This window comes from Paramormyrops kingsleyae, chromosome 21, assembly GCF_048594095.1.
Source record: "Paramormyrops kingsleyae isolate MSU_618 chromosome 21, PKINGS_0.4, whole genome shotgun sequence".
Taxonomy (NCBI): domain Eukaryota; kingdom Metazoa; phylum Chordata; class Actinopteri; order Osteoglossiformes; family Mormyridae; genus Paramormyrops; species Paramormyrops kingsleyae.
In genome coordinates this window covers 14586053-14606557 of record NC_132817.1, presented here as the reverse complement: position 1 = coordinate 14606557, position 20505 = coordinate 14586053, and the positions used below count along the sequence as shown (strand labels likewise).

The 20505-nt window shown below is 42.1% G+C and overlaps 1 protein-coding gene across 1 annotated transcript; it reads left to right on the top strand.

Annotated features, from left to right (window-relative positions):
* Window positions 1-1993: 1993 nt before the first annotated feature.
* On the top strand, window positions 1994-19394 carry LOC111836682 (fibroblast growth factor 22-like). The gene is made up of 4 exons (XM_023798187.2): window positions 1994-2067; window positions 10158-10905; window positions 17109-17212; window positions 18603-19394. Exons 2-4 carry the CDS (start codon window positions 10575-10577, stop codon window positions 18798-18800), a joined length of 633 nt encoding a protein of 210 aa, XP_023653955.1. The 5' UTR covers window positions 1994-2067; window positions 10158-10574; the 3' UTR covers window positions 18801-19394.
* The last annotated feature ends 1111 nt before the right edge of the window (window positions 19395-20505 follow it).

Below are 20505 nucleotides of genomic sequence, written 5' to 3'. Positions count from 1 at the left end.
CGGTTGCACTGAAATTCGGTAATGTTTGGCTCCTCCCCCCCTGAGAGTGACATGCTCAGACATGTCATAGTTTCATCATAAATGGCAGCACCCCCCACCTGAGCCACAAAACCATTAGCCCCCCCCCCCTGTGTACCGGCCGGCCTCTGCAGCGACATACTGCGCTACACGGTGGGACAAAGATCACCAGAGAAGCGAAGAGGTTCCTTCATTTTCCCTGACAATTTGAGAGCAGGCAGCTCACATTTAGACAGAATGGACGACATTTCAGAAAAGAAAGGATCTAGTTTTAATGATCGTGGGAAAGAGCTCCCAGAATTCAGTGTGTGATTGCTGGCAGGAAGCCAGGCATCATGCAACGCTCAGGGTTTCTGGTTTTTCCATGTGCTTTTACAACAACCAGGAGCTCGAGTTACCCCACAAGAGGACACCTGGTAATGGATTAACTCATCATAATTAATCACGGAAGGAGACAACAGGGTCATATTTAATTGTGAAGATTTGATTTCCTTACCTTTTCTTTAATGACCTGTGCCATCTTGAACAATAAGATCGAAACAGCAGTACTTTAAGTACATATAATTAAATAATCTGGTAAAACAAAAAAAACGGTTAGACAATCCTCATTATAGCCTTTGCACACTGCGGAGATCCAGAATCTTTCACGGCTGTTAATTTGGATCATTTTCGCATGTTTCAGCATGGTGACAAGCTCGAAAAGGTCCTGTTTTAAAAACCTTGCCTGCAGCATTATCTGAAGTTTATAAAATTATTGGACCAGGAAATTGGAAGGAAAACCTATGTATGAACATGGAGATTTGGGCACCACTGAATCAGTTTTTGTTTCTCTGTAATTCCTGAGATGAATGGGACTGGATCCATGCAGCTGTTTTCTCAATAGGCCATAGGCCACCCCACCCCACACAGAATCAATTTTTTTCCTCAAAATAGGATTTTTCTTACAACAGTAACTTTATCATAGTTACGTGGATAAAACTGATGGTTGAGAAATCAGCTGTGTATTGTGCTGTCATTGACATTTTTATTAGTGCCTCCATTTACAAAATTTAAATGCAAAGAAATAACCACTTTGTGTTTAATTGTCCCATTATTCAAAGGAATTACCCAGTACAGGGAGTCTGGAACTTATCATAGGCAGCAAAGGACACATTGCACTGATATACCCTGGACGGGATGCCAGTCCATCGCAGGGCACTAAGCCGGGGTATACCCTAGACGGGATGCCAGTCCATCGCAGGGCACTAGGCAGGGTGCACCATAGATAGGATGCCAGTCCATCACAGGGCACTAGGCTAGGCTACACCCTGGATGGGATGCTAGTCAATTGCAGGGCACTAGGCAGGATGCACCATAGATAGGATGCCAGGCCATCGCAGGGCACTAGGCAGGGTGCACCATAGATAGGATGCCAGTCCATCACAGGGCACTAGGCTAGGCTACACCCTGGATGGGATGCTAGTCAATTGCAGGGCACTAGGCAGGATGCACCATAGATAGGATGCCAGGCCATCGCAGGGCACAGTGCTGGGTACACCCTGGATGGGATGCCAGTCCATCGCAGGGCACCAGGCTGGGCTACACCCTGGACGGGATGCCAGTCCGTCACACTGGTTAGCTTAACTGTATGCTTGTGGACTGCCAGAAAAATCCAGAGGACACAGGAAAGCCACACACAATATGAGGAGAAAATACAAACTAGCATGAAACAGCATGGGGCTGCGCTTGAGCTCTGCTGCCTGGTTTCTCACATTTATCAAATTTAATTCTTTAAAATGCAGTTGCACTGAGCTCATGTAAGCCAAGCAGGGCTGATACCTCCACAGTGCTGTGGAAACTATGCAACTGAAGATCTCAGTGCAACTGCTGGCGGCAGATCATTACACAAATGGCAAGTATTATCATGCAGGGTATCTGGAAAGGGGGAGAGTCACGCTGGGACACCCAGCTGAGGGAATCAGAGATCAGAACCATGCTATTTACTGCTATTCACTGACAGCTATGAAGCATGGAGTGAGCCGCAGAGGATACTGATGGACTCTGGGAAAGGTAAGGCGGTGTTATTTACTTTGTTTTTCAACTAACTGGCGGTATTTATACATTTTCAGTGCATTATTGTCAATATACAGCTCAGGAAAAAAATTAAGGAACCACAGCAAAATTTTCAGCTTCAGTCATTTCAAAATTTATGGGTCTGTGTAAAATATACATCTTTTTGCAACCTCCAGTCCGGCTCTTCCCTGCTTCTCATTAATGAAGGGCTTCTTCCTTTTGCTTTATGGGTCTTCAGTCCTGCTACTAGGAGCCTGATATGAACTGTCCTAGCAGTACAATTCACACCTGCACTTAATCTTTCTCATACTTTTATATATATATATAAACAGCAGTTTTCTGTGGTTTTTCATAGTCTACTAACTGACAATATTTATACATTTACAGTGCACTGTTGTCCGTATATACATATATACACATGTTTGTGTGTGTTTGTATATTACATTTAATCTGCTATTAACTGCCAATGTTTATAATTGGTATGTATATATTACATTGTGGGGATCAAATGTCCCCACAATGTGATACGAAAAAAAAATTCCCCAACAGGGGAAACTCAATTTTATAACGTTCTGTATCTGCAATCAAAAATCCCAAAATGCCGAAAGTCTTGTATTTTGTTTGGTTGCTTATGGTTGGGGTTAAGGTCATTATTGTTGGGATTAGGGTTTTTCCCATAGAAAAGATGTGAATACAGACGCCTGCATGTTGTATGTGCAATTTCCTGTGCCTTTCTTTGTGAATATTCTGTGTATATTTCAAGGAACATTGATGAAGTCCAAAGGTTAATGGACTGACTCTTTCAAGGACAGGCAGTAAGTGTAAAAATGCTCCAGATGGTGCTCTTTGTTAGCCGGACCAGTGCTGCAGTGCCGTTTCTGCCTTTTGATGGGAATCTCAAAGGGAAATTCACAGATTAGGTCAGAGGTAGAGAACGTCTTACTCAGAGCAAAGCACCGGGGCATAGTCGGCTGTAAACTCCAGAGAGTACTAAATAAAATGTCCTGGAATCCTTATGTGAAACTATATGTATTATCCAATTGATGTCTATTCTGGATCGAAAGCCTGAGTAGTGCAATTTTTTTAATGCAACAGGCTGATTTGGTAACAGGTGAATGTTTTGATGCTGTGGTTAAGCACTGCCCTCTAGAGACAGCGAAGCAAGTTGCAGGGATTGAGGCTGAGTGGGGAATCTCTTGGGCGAGTGACCGGAAAGGAATTCCATACTACTAAGCACATTAATAAAATTATACTGTAAGCAAAACAGAAATATACCTACAATTACTCCATTAATTACTCCATTAATTTATTGTGTATTAATTGTCAATAAACTGATACTGTGTGTTGCACTGTTTAAGCTGTTGCATTTTTCATTATTATTTAAATACAACTTTCAATGTATTATATATACACATAACACCCCCCCCCCCACCTGGTGCATTGTTGAGGGTTTTTTCACTTTATGTACAATGAAACCCTCCCCTTGTTACATGCTGTCTGTGTGTTGCCCATAGTATTGGAGTAACGCTATTTCAGGTACTATGTACCTGTATCTGGATGGTGTAACAATACAGCCAACTTGACTACACTTGACTTGCAATGTTAATTCCTTGGCCATTTGGGATTAATTTAAGCAATGTCTTCAGAAAAGAGATAATTCAAATAGACTCATGCATCTCATGCCAATTTATAGTGACGACTGACTTGGTTTACGAAAGGAGGCCATTTTAAGTGAAGGAGGTGACTTTGATCTGTATGACTTTCTTTGGCCGTATAGAAAAGCAGGTGCCACGGCCTCTAAAGGCGCAGACTGGAGCAAGACCGTCCCCAGTTTACAAGACAATGGGAGGGGGTATGGGATCCATAGCCGCTCAGAGGTGTGTGGAATATAGAAAAGAGACTCCTCTGTGATTTCAGTGCAATCAGAGATCAGAGAACAGCTTTAAACGCCAGAGAAGACAGACAGTTTGCAGCCGAAGGCTCCCCATCAGAACAATGTCACTGTTCTCACCTTACGGTCATTGATCTACCACCGAACCCCCACCGCACTCACCGATCTCACACAAACCCACCCGGTGTAGACTATGTCACCGAGAAGGCCCTCCAGATGGACAGCGCATAATTGGCGGGAAGCGATAAGGCAAAGTGACGGGATTAGAGACAACCTTCCCGGAATGAAGACTCAAACCGCTTTATGATCAGGGTACAATATTGCAAACATGGCGAACAAGGTTCATAACATAGATATTCTGTTATGTTTCAGGCTATTTTCCTGCCCAGATCAATGTAAATGTGTTGCAGTTTAAGTTAGTGTTTCAGGCAGTCTACGTTTTTGCTAAATGCGGACTGTCTGGCAGGGAGCTGGGAGAGAGCAAAAGCGTAGACCGTCTGGGGGTCCCCGAGGACCAGATTGAGAAACACTGGTTTAGATAACTATGTAGCGCAGGGTGAAGACTCCTTTTATCTTAGGAATCATTTCAACAGATGAAAAGAAGCGTGTTCAGAGGTGCTTTTCTGCCCACCTCTGTTGTACCTGATATTCTTACGTCTATGGCCTTTCTGTCGGCTCTGACGACTCTACCCATTCCCCTCTGATTTCTCTCATTAACGAGGTGTTTTTTTTTGTCACAGAGCTGCCTCTGATTGGATGCCTTTTGTTAAGTGCACCGTTCTCTGAAAGCTCTACACACAGTGGTACGTAAAAAATCCCAGGACGGCGGCTGTGCCTGAGATGCTGGAACCGGCACGTCTGGTACCGCAAATCATACCGCATTTAAAGGCACTAAGATCAGACGCCTTTGCCGTTTTAATCCTCAGTCACACGAGTTACTGAGCCTGGCTGCGTGCTGTATTTATTCAGTTGCAAACCACATGGTTTACTGTTTGGGGGGGGGGGGGGGGAGCTGGCTGTTTAACAAGCAGGTGTATCTAATAAAATGGCCACTGAGGGTTTGTGTTTCAAAGGAGTTTAAAACTACAAGCCATTTAAGTTGCTCTGTACAGAGATATAGCTGGAGGCAGATAATACATATATCCATATTCTGAACTTTGATCACCATAGCTATGGTGTCACACACTTTAATATCCCTTTGTTAAGTACCACAGAACTCTCTGGCGCAGGAGTAATGTTTGACTGTATATTTAGGCGTCTTGTTTGATCATATACTTATTCCAGTTTTTGTGAAATTCATCTGTTTGTGAAGTAAAATAAAAACATCTACTGTGACTTACGGCTGGAATATGAGCGTCCTGTCCGAGATCCGATCCTTCATTTCCTCAAACAACCGCAGGCAGAAACCTGAAAATGGATATATACCGGTAAACCTGGAAAGCGGATATTTTCTACCAAAAGAATCAAAATACCAGATTGTTCCCCACAGGATGAAACCTCAATGGGAATAAAGGAAACACACCTACCCACTAGAGAGGCTGCTTAACCAGCACATGTGTGTCTCTACATTCTAAGTCTGTGCTGTGGGTTGCTGGGTCTGCCTCACTTTGTGTTTATGGCCAACATCTTACATAGTCATTAAACGTCCACTTCTGGCTATCAAACAGTGCGTAAGTCAAGCAGAAACCAAACTTTAAGAAAGTTGTCAGTGACACGTTACTTAGTAACCCTATTACTGCTCAAGTACAAATCGTGCAAATCATGAACAAGTAATTGCATGAAATACATGATTGATTACTGATGAACGAACATGGGATCAATAACTAACTAGCACTTACGTTCTGGTTTAATTCGATAAATATTAGACCCCAGATGGAGAGAACTGTGAGAGGTTCCAAAAGAGCGAAACAGGCAGCGATACGATGAGTTTTTATTTAACGCTTTGAATACTTCTTCAAGCCACACTTGCCTCATGGCTGCCGCAAGAGCAGTAAACTCACATTAAACTCACAGTAAACTCACATTAAACTCACAGTAGACAGCATCCAAATGGAACTTGACTATGGCAAATATGCATTGATCCAAAAATGTGTAAGACGATTAACTTGATTTAATTTATATCAAATTGAATCTAAACAAATTCCAAACACACCAGCAAAGTAAATGCTTTATGCAGCTTAAGCAACCACTTAACAAAATTAAAAAATCATTTTTTATTATTCGAAAATAACAAAATGAAATGCACAAAAAACTGATTTCAATTAGGTAATTCTAGTGAATGCAGCTTGGTAAACTGTAGCATTGTATTCTGTTAGATCTAGAGATTTGGTCTGCATCTGAAAACCATATGAAACTGCAGAAGCCTTCAATATCTTTCAGGTTAAAACATGCATTTTTTATTTATTTTTTTAAAATAGCAAAGTACATTACTGTTGACAACAACCTTCCAAAATGCATCAAATGTGCAAGTGACTGCAAGTTATTAATGCACAGTTCATTTATCTCTTTGGCGTTTTGAAATGATTTCCGATCAATGATTGTATGAGGGAATAAATGTGTGTCTCAGGACAGAGTGCTGACACACTGGGGGTGTGTGAATGACTTCTTTAAAAGCCTGGTGATGCGTGTGACAGAATACAGAGCACAAAAGGGAGCTCTGGCCTGCTCCGGAAACTGACTGGCTTTCATTTCTCTATTACGGTGCTTCCAATAGTAATTACTACAAAGAGATAAAAGAGCCATAATTGAATACCAGTGTCATTATGGAGAACCAGCTGGACATCACTCTGCCATATTTGTAGCGAGAAAGATTGCTGCAGCATGACAAATGTCATGGGTTCAGGTAATGGCAAGAGATGCCATCTTTAAAACAGCTCATAGGAATATTTTGAAGGCAAAAGGAAAAAGAATGATTGGTTCAGAGAAATAACCAATCAAATTGCAGAAGAGGTGGATCCAAGTAACTAGAGGCGGCGGGGCCAACCAATCAGATGTCTTGGTTCCGCCTCCTCTAGTTGCTTGGTTATGAGTGAATTGGATCAAAGTCACATGGTATGATTCCCATCAGAAAGGTAATATAAAAACCTAGCTTACTGTTCCTAGCAGATTATCACACTAGTATGCTGTTACACTACACCACTCAGAGTGAACTGTACCCAGTTTACTAATGTCCTGAACGGATTGTCAGATTAAACAAGCATTCCTAGACCACAACCAAACTGTCATGAACTCCCAAAGGACATACCAGCAACAGCGCAAATGATTGGCTGCTCCTCAAGCCCAGTTTTCATTGGTACTTGACATCTGGTGTAAAACATGTTTTTTTTCCAAGGTTTAAGCAGCTTAGATATATAGATTTTAATAAGCACCTGCAGGTGAGAATAACTATCCAGTAACTACTCCAATGCTTCAGTTATTTTAGGATGTGTTTAAATGATGCCTGCAATGGGTTTGCACGTTGTAAGTTTTAAGGGTCTTGTAAAGGGCTATTCAAATCGTGGTTCTCAATGGCTGAGCACTATTCATTTTCTAGTCAGGTGTGAAGCTTCTGGCCAATCAGAATCAGTAATTATTAAACTAACTACCTGGGAGAACTGAAAACAAGGCCTGGATTTGGAATCGAGGGCCAGATTAGAAGAGCCCTGGTCTTATAAATCAGTGCAAGGTTTTTATATGTGTATGTGTGCATATGGGTTATTTATATATTATATTGTGATAAAAACCTGTTATTTTGAGTGGAGTCAGTCCCCACAAGGGGAAACTCAATTTTATAAAAATCTTTGACTGCAATAAAAAAAACTACTTATTCTTAAGTACTTATGGTTACTTATGCTTAAGGTTAGGACTGGGTAGGGGTTAAGGTTGTCATTGTTGGGATTAGGGTTTTGTCCATAGAAATAAATGGACGGTCCCCACAAAGATATGAATACAAGTGTGTGTGTGTGTGTGTGCGTGCGTGCAGATTGTGTAATATAATGTTTATATTACACTTTAGGGACCAAATGTTCCCCACAATGTAATAAAAACCTGTTATTTTGACGTTGTGGGGACCATTTTTCAGGTCCCCACAAAGATCTGTGAATGCAATCAAAAAACTAAAAAAAATACTAAAGTCTCATATTTTGTTTGGTTACTTATGCTTAAGGTTAGGGCTGGGTGGGGGTAAGGTCGTCGTGTTGGGATTATGGTTTTCCCCAGGGAAATGAATGGAGAGTCCCCACAAAGATATAATTACACACCTGTGTGTGTGTGAGAGAGCTTTGGCAGGAGGCGGGACACAATTCTTTCCCACAATTTCCACAATTCTTCAATTCAACCTCTGCACATAATTTCTGCTGTAATCATCATGCAGAATGATGTACATATAGATGGCATGTGGCCTGAAATTGAAACCCTGGGTCTTCAGCAGGTCTCTGAATAAAACAGATTATTAAAGCAGCTGCCATGTGATAAGTGTAGCTTTTCCTGCCACACGACTCCTTTGAACAGCAGTTATCAATTGTACTCATCTGGGAGAGTTACATAAGAGCATAAAATCTATATAGATACACATCTCATACAAGGCAACTGTGACTAGCATCTCATTATCAGATGTCTGGTATTTTTATCAGTTTGCAATAATAGACAATGGTCACGAATAAGGATATGCAAATGACACAGTTGCTTTGGTACAGTTATCATAGCCAGTAAACTAAGTTCCTTTAAGCACCAATATTTTTACATCCCCAGTAAGATGGTATTTTTCCCCCTGTAATAGAACAGCATGATTTAAAGGTCCCATCCTGACAGCTGTGCCTTGTCACCTGAAGTGAATTCTTGCACGTCATAAATTTTTGTTACCATATAAATAACTGGGGGCTTCCCTGCAAGTTTATACTCAGTTTATATATTGCCTAGTTATATCAGGACATTTTTAACATTTTGACACAGATTCCAGTTTTATTCAATAGCATAATCTGCGTGTACTCAAAAACCGCTTTCAGTAGTCTGTGAAAAGGTAAGCTCTTGTTCAAATTATTTTTTAATGTTTCAAAAAAGGAAAGTTATTAGTGAGATATTTCACATACATTCTTTTCGTTTATTCACATTCAAAGGTCAGCAAGAAACTTAAAAGTGCAATAATAACAAAATAACAATTCTGCTATTCAGTGCAAAGAAATTTGAATTAAAGTTTAAAGTAAAGGTTTACTGACTGGAAGCGTATGCAGCATTGTAGACTTTCATTTGGTTGAATGCTGTGTGGAGCTGGTGCAGAGACTGGTGATGTCACAGGAAGTGGCACTGGCTGTCACAGAAAGGTGAGCGGCTAGCGCAAGTGGCGAATAACTGCGAAAGGCCACTTAACTGTAAAGTAAGCGGAAATTCCAGATTTACCTCAAGCTCCCCCTCCTGCCAGATAATGGTTTGGCCCCAGAGAGAGTTTCAGAAGTTCAGGATACCCTCAGGCGCCTTGGAAGGACCCCGTTGTTGCTATGGGCAGAGTGTCAGACGTTGTAAGGAGTGACTCAGCGGCCCCAGGAAAAATGATGCATGTGCATGCGCTCATTGTATTGCTGCTGCATGTGAACAAGGAAACGCACAAGGTCTCCTTCTGGCTGAAACTCTTATTCTGTATGGGTCTTTCTCTGCTAAAAAACACCTGTGCATTGTTTGTCTTCACAGCTACCCACCCACACACACACAGGCACACGAACACACACACACACACACACACACACACACACACACATACATTTGTATTCATATCTTTTTGGGGACCCTCCATTAGTTTCTATGGGCAAAACCCTAATAACCCTAACAATGACGACCTTAACCCCTACCCAGCCCTAACCTTAACCATAAGTAGCCAAACAAAATACAAGACTTTTGGCATTTTTAGTTTTTTGCAGTCACATATTTTTATAAAACTGAGTTTCCCCCCGGCGGAGGCAGGAAAAATGTCCCCCCAAGGTTTTTGTCACATTTTGGGGACATTTTATCACACATAATGTAATATATACATAACTCACACACACATACAGACACACACACACACAGACGCACACACACACACACACACACACACACACACTTATTCTTTTCATTGCCTCTTCACCCTGTAGCTCTCTCACACATCCACAGACACAGACACAGACACACACAGACACGCCCAGATTCACACTCTCTCTCATTCATCTCCTTCTCCGTCACGTGTCAGGCAGCCAGTGTGTCCCGCCCCCCAGTGCCCGGAGAAGCCTGCAGCGCAGCAGTATGTGGCGGGACCTTCCCGGCGCAGGCGGAGCACTTTAACGAGAGTGAGAGACCTGACTGCCAGAGAAGAGAGTGAAGAGCGCTGAAAGAGTTAAAGGACTCGGAATCAGGGACACGGGTTCTGCTGGGAGGGCTACCTTCTGCCCAAGAAGAGGAGCAAAGCAGGGGGGTGAAGAAGCCGAAGCCTCCAGCCATTCACCAGTGGCCTGTGCATGGACTGTGTATCGGGGCAGACACTTTGGGCTGGAGGAGATACCTATCTGACCTGTCTGATTCATCAGACCTCCTAGGCAAAAGAAGCCCCCCCCAGCAGGGACCTCTGTGCCTCACAGGCCCTGAGAGGAGCATGGCAGCCTGACCCATCATGCCCAGCCGGACCGCTTACAGTGCTGGTCTGCTCCCTGTGTCCGCCACCCATGCCCATACGCCCACCTATGCCCCCATCACCCTTCTGTGCCTGCTTCTGCTGCTGAGAATCAGCACCACCTCCGGGGTCCTGTTGGGTGCCAGCGTGGGGCACAAGCCGCAGGGTATGGCGGGCCATCTTCCCTGGGCACAGGGGCGCCAGACCCGCAGCTACGGCCACCTGGAAGGGGAGACGCGGCTGCGGAGGCTCTACTCGGCCACGCGCTTCTTCCTGAACATCGACACCAAGGGACGGGTCAGCGGCACCCGGAAGAACAACCACACTGACTGTGAGTATCCCGCTCGTCTCCATCCATTTCCAGGTGGAACCAGAGGGATTCTGAGGTGAACATGGGAATGAATGATGACTTTATGTGTCTTTGATGTCCGTTGCGTGTGAAGTCCACGCCGAGTCCCGGCTCCACCTTGTTGGCGGCCCACAGCCACGCCAGACACCCCCTACTTGTCTCCCAGCTCAGCTTTTCCAGACCTCGTTCCCAGTCCCTTGGGAACAGTAACAGAGGCGGCTCCCCAGTGCCCCCCAGTGGGCAGGTGCTGGAAAAGTGCAGTCAGTAAGGTCTGGCAGTGCTGAGTGTGGAACAGTCTGGGGCAGGGGGGGCTGGAAAAACAGCATGGCAGCCTCAGAGGTAGGTAATTCAGGTCCATAGAGTAGAAGTCCAGACCAAGATTTTGTTTCAACCAACCAGTTGAGTATAAAGAGTCACAGTCACAGAGTACTCAACTGGTTGGTTGGAACAAAATCTTGGTCTGGATTTGTACTCTCCGGACCTGAACTACCCTACTCTGGGCAGCGTGGCTGGGTAATGCTTGTAGTTGTGCATGAACACAAAAGGTTAGAGTTGACTATTTCTTTGGTTATAAGAATTAACCTCCAGTGTGACGATGGTTGCAATGCAGTAGCTTTCGTTCTCAGAACCAATTAAAGCAAAAAGGCCAACATCATGGATTCAAGCACCTCAGGACTGAACTGTGGCAACTAACATGTAACACAAACACAAGAAGCATATAGCCTGAAATCACAGAAGCAATAGCAACTACGTCACTCAAGGTGCTTCAAATGAGCATCGCCATGACGTCACGCGCTGTCCAGGACAGCGTGGGAACAACGTGTGAGAAAGCAGAGTAAAATTATAGTACAAGCAAGGTATTTGATATCTGAGTTAGGCACATTAACAATTGTTCGTTAGATTTTTCTGGATTGTTTTGTTTTCCTGGGTCTGTTTTGAAATAACAAAAAACATAGATGTCAGTATTGTGGGTGTGTGAGGACATGAAGACACTGACCAATCAGCAGAGCTTTTTTTGTGATGCCGGGCATTTGTAGAAAACACTAGAACCATTTTAGGGATTATCGTTCGGCAACTGGAGGGTTGCAGGTTCAAGCCCCGGTTCCTTCTGACCCCGTCAAAGTGTCCTTGAGCAAGACACTGAACCCCCAACTGCTCCCGGTGTGCAGGTTGGCGTCTTGCATGGCAGCCTCCACCACCGGTGTGTGAATGAGAGCATGGATGGGTGAATGTGAGGCATGAATTATAAAGCACTTTGAGTGCTTGTCGGAGTAGAAAAGTGCTATATAAATGCAGACCATTTACCATTATTTTTATACCTCCTTTGGTTTTAAAACATATAAAATAAGTAATTTAGGGTCCTTTTTATAGCAGATTTTACTTTAGTCCCAGAGTTAATTAGGTATACTCTACTATACTTTTTAGTTCATAGTAAAATACATTGTTGCAAAATCACAGAAAAGGTGGTATGCTACTATGCTGCTACTCGCTGAAGGATCTGAAGAGAAACAAGCTGACACCTTTCATTTTCCAAAAAAGTAAGCAGTGGGACATAGTTTGACCTCTAAATAATTGCTGATGTTATAGACAGCTGTGCTTATTTTCTTTTTGCTTTTTCTTTTGATTAAATCTTGGTGCTCTCTTTTCATAAAAAAAAAACCAAAAACACGGAGAAACTTTGCACCAGATTTATGTGCTTATTTAGTTTGGTCAAGGGAACTTTGGAAAGGATTATGTTTTTCTGTGTTTGTTTATTTATTTTAAACTGAGTTGCCATCATTTGTGGCAGAAGGAAGTCCAATAAAAATAATAATATTAATAATAATTCGTAAGAACTCTTGTTAATAGCATGATGAGCTTTGGCATGGCAGGGCTGAGATGCTGGGAGAGGACATGAACAGTGCTGGTTGTCATGGGGGTCAGTGTCTGCTGGACTGGCTTGTTATGATGCACTGACAAAAAACACTAAATGTTCCTATTCCTGAAAATAAAGGGGACTCCTAAATTCACGGGAATCTTTTTTTTTTTTTTTTTCTGGAAGGATAAAGCGGCTTGATGATTTAAAATATATTTTAATGACCTAAGATCATAATTTGGCAGTTTTAAAAGCAAAAACCAGCAGCTAGCTAATGTTTTTTTTTTGTTTTTTTTTTCTAGGTTCATTACTAAGTTTGTACTGGAATGAAGAGGCTGTCTGTGTGTTCTGTGTGATCCCCTGCGTGCCTGGGGGGGGTGATACAGTCTGGAAAGACTTAGTCTACTCATAAAATTAAGTTGAAATTTATATTTTCGCAAACAGAGTAAGGTTTAAAACGTGGTTCATATGTAGGGCTGGGCTTTAACTGCTTCCCAGGCAAGACGGATTTAAATCCTAGACATACAGTAGCTTTAACATTCTTGGGGTTATGTGCCAAACTAGATATTGCCATCACTGTTTTTACCACAATGCCAGTCATACTGCCAAAAAGTGTAGCCTTTAGCAAACGTTCCTTCTCTCTGCAGAACCAAGAGACAACATCTGTACAATTTGTGGGAAAACTTCTGATTTCGGTGGCACAGAGGGGGTTTACATGCCCTTAGGGCAGAGTTAACCCAGTCCTCGGGGACCACATTTTTGCTCCCTTCCAGCTCCCTGCCAGACAGTCCACATTATTTTTGCTCCCTCCCAGCTCCCAAGGGACCAAAGACATGGACTGTCTGAGGGTCCCCAAGGACCGGGTTGAGAAATACTGCCTCTAAGGCAGGGGTGGGCAGTCATATCCATAAAGGGCCATTGTGTGTGCAGGTTTTCACTGCAACTCCCTAATTAGATTACTAATTAGAGGTCTGATTGGCTGAAGAGTCCACACCTGGGTTTGAACAGCTGACCTATAGGTTATCCCAAAGACCTACATACACACTGGCCCTTTGTGGATAAGGTTGCCCACCGTATCCTAAGGACTTTTCTGTCTCACACAGCTCAGATACAGCTGTCTATTTTACCTTCTGTTAAGCCTTTGTAGTGAGAAACAGCTGCATTAAGGCAACGGCATGGAAAGTGATGTTTCAGCGCATGTAAGGTCACTGATTATTTGACTTGCGGGGTTTTCGTCATGTGAGATACATCGATGTTTCCCAGAAGACCTCAGGGACTGACAGCCAGTAGACCTTGCAAAACTCATCAATATTGCACCTCCAGTACGGCACATTGTGAATACTAGTAATGATAGAAAAAGACACCGATTCCTTACGATAATTTTCTGTTTTGAAGTATAACCTGATCAGTGAGCTTTGTCACCCTGTTGAACTGCGTTAGGCCATGGAATTTGCGGTAAAGCGTAAAAGCATCATGATTACGATTAGACCTTCCTCTTTTTAACAGACCTACATGCTTTTTCAGGGGTTGCATTGACATCTTGTGCAACCAACCCTGAATTAAAATGCACAGGAGGCAGAGGTGGAATTTGTCAGTGACAGGATATTGATTTGCTTCAGACACAGGAGCAGAGCATGTTAGCAGATTAGAGCATCTCTCCTTTCACTGCTGTCTCCTCACCACTCTCTCTTGTTTGTGACGTCACAATGGGCTGTGCAGTCAACGGCCGTTACTTTTCCAGCTGATTCCAAGCTGCGTTTTATCCAAGCAGCATGTCAGTATAATCAAAAAGCCAACAGTAAGCCCTGCAGGGGAAATCTGGTATTAAAATTGGCAGGTTGCTTTGTTTTAGACTCATTGTAGACTTGTAACAACAGCCGGTGAGCAAACCCGACTTTGTAAATTTTACTAAGAACATAAGAAATTTACAAACGAGAGGAGGCCATTCGGCCCATCAAGCTTGTTTGGGGAGAACTTAACTAATAGCTCAGAGTTGTTAAAATCTTATCTGGCTCTGATTTAATTGAACCCAGGGTTTTAGCAGGAAGACTATTCCATACTCTAACTACACGCTGTGTAAAGAAGTGTTTTCTCAGATTCATTTTAAAATGATCTCCTGCTAATTTCCACTTATGGCCGCGAGTTCTAGTATTTATATTAAAGTAGCCATTTGTCTGAACAGCATCCAGACCTGTTAGAATTTTATATACCTGTATCATGTCCCCCCTTAATCTCCTTTGCTCGAGGCTAAAAAGATTCAGCTCAGCTAATCTCTCCTCATAAGACACTACCAATGAAATTGTCATCCAAGATAAAGCTGATTATTAGTCCCCAAAATGCATTCACTGCTTGAGTTCCAAAGTTTTCAGATCTATACGATTCCCAAATGAAGTGTGTTGTAATTCTTTTCTTAAAGAATGTTGTGACAAGGGTGGGGCAGGTTCAACACAGATTTTTCAGTAACAAGGTAGAGTCAACTGCTGGTTTATATGTATTTTCTAATGCAAACTCTACATGCTGTTTAATATGCTGCTGTGAAACGCTGTCAGTTGCATTTCCACCGAAAATCTTTGCATCCTGCGGATCAGATATCAGTCTTTACGCAGAGGAAGTAACCCGAAAAATATAATGAAATTATATGATGGTTTGAAAAACGTAACCACAAAAGAATTAGGACTTCTGTGATGTTTACAGGTTAAAGGTAAGACATGAATAAACATCTCAAGACTTCAGTTTGATCAAATAACCGTAATAGCTGTGGAATCTTCAATATGATGTCATAAATACTGTATATTCAAAGACTGTAGGCTTTGCTATCTATCTTCATCCTGTATCTGTCTCAGTCCATGGTGCTATAGAATATCACAGATTGCTACATTTGGAAATATCACAGATAAGCCTCAGGAACATCTGCCCCATCTTCCCGTAGGGTGAGCGATTTGCATGCTGTCTCTCTCAGGATCTTCGTCTTAGTTTACATATTCTCTTTGTGCCATCGGCTGCGCTCTTGGTCGGAAGCTGAATTTGGATTCGCGGCAGCAACACAACACTGGCCTTCCTGCTGCACTCGAAGGAGCGCCTCTCAGACCAGCCTGCTAGCGTTAACGGACGCAATTGCGTAGATAGGGGGTTATTACATCACATTAAAGGCGTATATATAGTTATAGCTACTGCCGGGCTGTAATGTTAGGAGAATCTTGACAACATGTTCGAAAGTCAGAAGCGCAGTTGCAGATGAGTTCGGTTGCCTGAGTGGCATGAACCGATTACCAACCTCTTTTCGGTTAATTTGTAGCAGCATGAATGGGTAAAAGAGTGCAAAATTATAATTTACGTAAGTTACTGTGGGTCATTAATAAAAATAAAAGGGTGCATATCTTTTTAGATTTTGCTTTATGCTGCTATTTAACTGCAAGACCTTTTATTGGAACTGGGAAATAGTTTGTCTCAGAGATATTATGCATTGAAGAACCTGCTTGACTTTGTTTTGAAAATATCTTCCAGTGAAGGGCATACTACTTCAAGCACAGGCAGCTGCCAGATTATTGTGATGAACAAGGGCCTTTGCCTCATCTCTGGCATTCAGGTAGCCTGTGATAATTTCCCCTTGAGAGTCCATCAGAGGCAAATCAGCGAGCAGCAAGTGGTCTGCACTGCAGGTCTTTTCAGGCTGGAGTATTGATCCAGGTGTCAAAGGTTAAGTTGAAAGGGCATATAGTCTGCCAGCACACATCACAATCACCTGACAATTGCCCCATTGTACTTCTAGACCTGATCATTTTAATGCATGTTTCTTTTTCGATATTACTGCTGTTTGCCAGCTTTAAAAGCACAATGCAGGTCCCTCTTCTGTGTTCCGGTCTCATTCAGAATGAGCCCTTTGCGTTTCCTCCACACCCCGCGTCAGGTGGGAAATGCATATAATAGTACGACAATCAAAGCCTCGAAGCAAAACTTGAAATTACAACGACACAGGGAGTTATTTGAGACAAGCACTTCACCTATTTGAAATGACTTGGGACTTCGCTGGTTTCATCTGAGGGTTTTTTTAAGCCACATAAAGCCAGACCTACATGACAGGTTTACTTTTAGTCAGTAAAGGGTTTCCTTTAACCCACAACACTATGGCAAAGTAGGTGAGAACATATTGTATTACGTATGAAGGACATCTGCATCCATGTGATTCTTTTGCTTTCGATGCAAGTAGCTTATGCATAACTGCATTTTCTGAGTGTGTATCTTTGATTAAACCCTTGTTGTGCATGGTGGCCAAGCTGAGCCTGGAAGATGGAAAATTCCTTTCCTCTAATGGAGAGTCGCTGTTTTTCAGGCCTGATGGAAATCCGATCCGTCAGCACAGGAGTCGTCGTCATCAGATCTGTCAGCACGGGGCTGTATCTGGCCATGTCCAAAAGAGGGGATCTCTACGGGTCGGTAGGTACAGCCTACAGCACTGCCCGAAATTTCAATTATTTGAAGGGGTCGTCTTCAACTTTGGGTTTTGAGTCCTATCGCCTTTCTGTGTGGAGTTTGCATGTTCAGCCCATTTCCTCTGGTTGCTGGTCGCTTCATAGTGCATGTGTGATGGACTGGCATCCCATCCAGTGTGTACCCCTGTCTGCTGTGCTGTGATAGAAGGAGGGGTGAAGTGATCTACTTCTCTATTCTTTATTGTCTACAGTTTCTCCTTGTAACAATTCATAAGCTTCCAGAACCATCTAATTTTTCCTAAACTATGAAAACCTTAGAATGAAAACTTAACAGATGTAGAATGTAGATCTCAGCCAGAGTTATGTGGTGTAACATATGAGACATGTGTCATGCTTCTCCATGTAGAGACAAGCAGTGGGGTCAGACCTGTCTTAGGTTCCCTCACCGCTTGCACAAACCTGGCTGAGCATGAGTCATAAACTGAGTATTCTCCGTGTCTCAGCATAAACACATTCACCAAACAAAACACATTCACCAAACAAAACACAATCACCAAACAAAACACATTCACCAAACAAAACACATTCACCAAACAAAACACAATCACCAAACAAAACACATTCACCAAATAATACCACAGAGAAAGTCCAAGATGAAAAGGGACACTCTGCTCTGTTGCATCACTATTAGTGCAATAAAAGCAATATGCATTTGACCCTTTGATGAATTTTGGTGGTATACTGGAGATATTTCCCCTCACATTACTGATTTTCTCTTTTTACCTACTTTGACCTATAGCCCTGCTGGCTAATAGCAAGCATCATGACTAAAAGCAGACGACCTGATATGACATCAATGTTAAATCATGTTCGTAAAACGAATCTAAAACAAGATCTTTCAAACACTTCCCCAAATTTTCATCCATAAATAGATCACTAATTCACTTTAATTTTTTTTTGTCTATAATCATTAACTGAAGTAAGCAGGTATTCCTTGTTTTGTTTTCTATACGTAATGAAACGACCAGAATCACAGCCTGTGATATTCTTGGCAGTTTCATTGCCAGTTAGAATTTGCTGTTCAGTATTATAAATCAGACACTGACCCCTTTATTTTAACATAGGTACCATTACATGGGAATACTGTTTAAAAAGAGGATGTTGGCAGTGAGAAAAGAATGCCTTTAAATTATATTAATTTTATTCTCAGGTGACTCCTGTTACAAACAAAAAAATCTCAGGATGATAAAAATAATAGGAAAAATACAGTTCTTTGTTCAAATTGTAAGTAATACCATTTCTGCTGGGTTTATAGGGCACTGTTGGATCGTCTGCAAAATTAGGTATAATTTTTGGGTGGGATTCCCTTGTATTTTCCCGCACCCCTTATCCAGGTGGCATACACTGCAGCGGAATGCCAGTTCCGGGAACGCATTGAGGAGAACGGCTACAACACGTACGCGGCCCGTCAATGGAGCCTCAAAGGACGCCCGATGTTTGTGTCGCTGGGGACTCGGGGGAAACCCCGGAGCGGCCGCAAGGCCCGCCGTCGCCACCGGTCTACCCACTTCCTGCCCATGCCGCCCATATAAGGAAACGGCGACCCCAGCTGCAGCATGACTGCCGCCAACAGCATGACTGTAAACTAATAAGACTAAAAATCAGTCTCTGTGTTTTTTTTTCCCAGAAGGGGGAGTGCGCAGAAGGGGGGGAGACACGTGTATTTATTCATTTTTAAGCTGCTAAAAGTTCATAGATGAATACTGATGCTGATGTTGTTACAGAAAGGGTGGTTTGAATTAAAGTCTCACCATTATGCAGCAAGGCACTGCATATAATTCAATTTCAACTTATTTCTTTCTGTTCTTGCAAGAACCTTAAAATTATGTACTGGACGTGGAGACTTTAGGGGCTGGGGTGCCAGTTTGAACATCATCAGTATCAGCACAAGAGAACAGTGAGCTGTCCCTCAGCATTGCCTAAACCAAAACAAGCTCAATTCATTACGCAGGCTCAGCCTGCAGCACCATCTTTTGGCTGCTTGTCTGGTTACTAGGCAACACCTTTCCTGACTCACTCTGTCCCCCTGTTAAATTACACATCACTGTTTTTAGTCGTTTTTGCCAAAGCACTGTCAGAAAAGTTTTTGTATGTTGGTTTGCTTAATAAAACATCTGGTAATGGAATACGTTTCTTTAAAGATTTATGTGATTCTTGTTTTCATTCCACTGAATTTTAGTCTGTCTGTGACACAGGAAAGGTGCTCCAGGAGTTTACAGAGGTCAGCTGCATTGTAAACAACGGCCACAGATATTTGTATGAAGCATAAACAAATCCTACCCCAATGATAACAAAAGGATTTAATTACAGCATGAATGATAGGTCTGCAATAAATATACAATGGTTTAAAAACAATCATCCTGTTTACAACAATTCCTTTCACGAACAGAACAATTTATGTGATCACGTGAATGGAAGAAGGGTTTCCTCATCATTGCATCAGAGGCCCAGGAAAATCTTCCTGGCAAATTGATGTCAGAGACCTATTCTTCAGCAATAGGTACACCTTCTACACCTTCTATATATGACACTTTCAAGCTTTATAAAATTCAATAGATGCAAGCTTGTTTAAAATATTGTGGACTTTAGATAGTGTACGTTCGAATGTGTTTTAAGACAGATATGACCTCTAAAATATAACCATTCGCATTTACTTCTAAAAGAATGGTGACCCCTACCGTTCATTTGCCTGTTAAATATTTGATATTTTCCCCCACGCTGCAGCCTGTATTTTGCGCATGTGTAAAAAATAGACGTATGATGTATTGATGTGTTTTGTTAGCTTGAAACATAATAAATATTAATTCAACAAATACATTCCTGGTTTTAAATATAACAAAAGTTGCCTGTTAACTTTTCTGAATAAAATATTACTTGGGTTATCATTATCATATAAATTCTATATGTTTCATATACATATGAACTCAATAAATCCATATAGTTTTCATTAGCGAATCTGAAAACGGAAGTGCGGCGCAGAAAGATACAGTTAAAATAAAATGTCTAGCACGATATACTAGTGCACAGTGGGTAATGTCGTTCACTGGATGGTCATTTTAATGTTGGGAAATCATTTCATATATAAAGTAGGTATTTTGAATTATACTGCAAACCAAAATACAAAAAATAGTCCCCAAATGTTATGTGTGGTATGTTTGGTTTTGCGTTTCATTCTTCCACTTTCATCTATTTTCATGAACTTAAAATGCCAGTCAGGAATTAACATCAAATCCCACT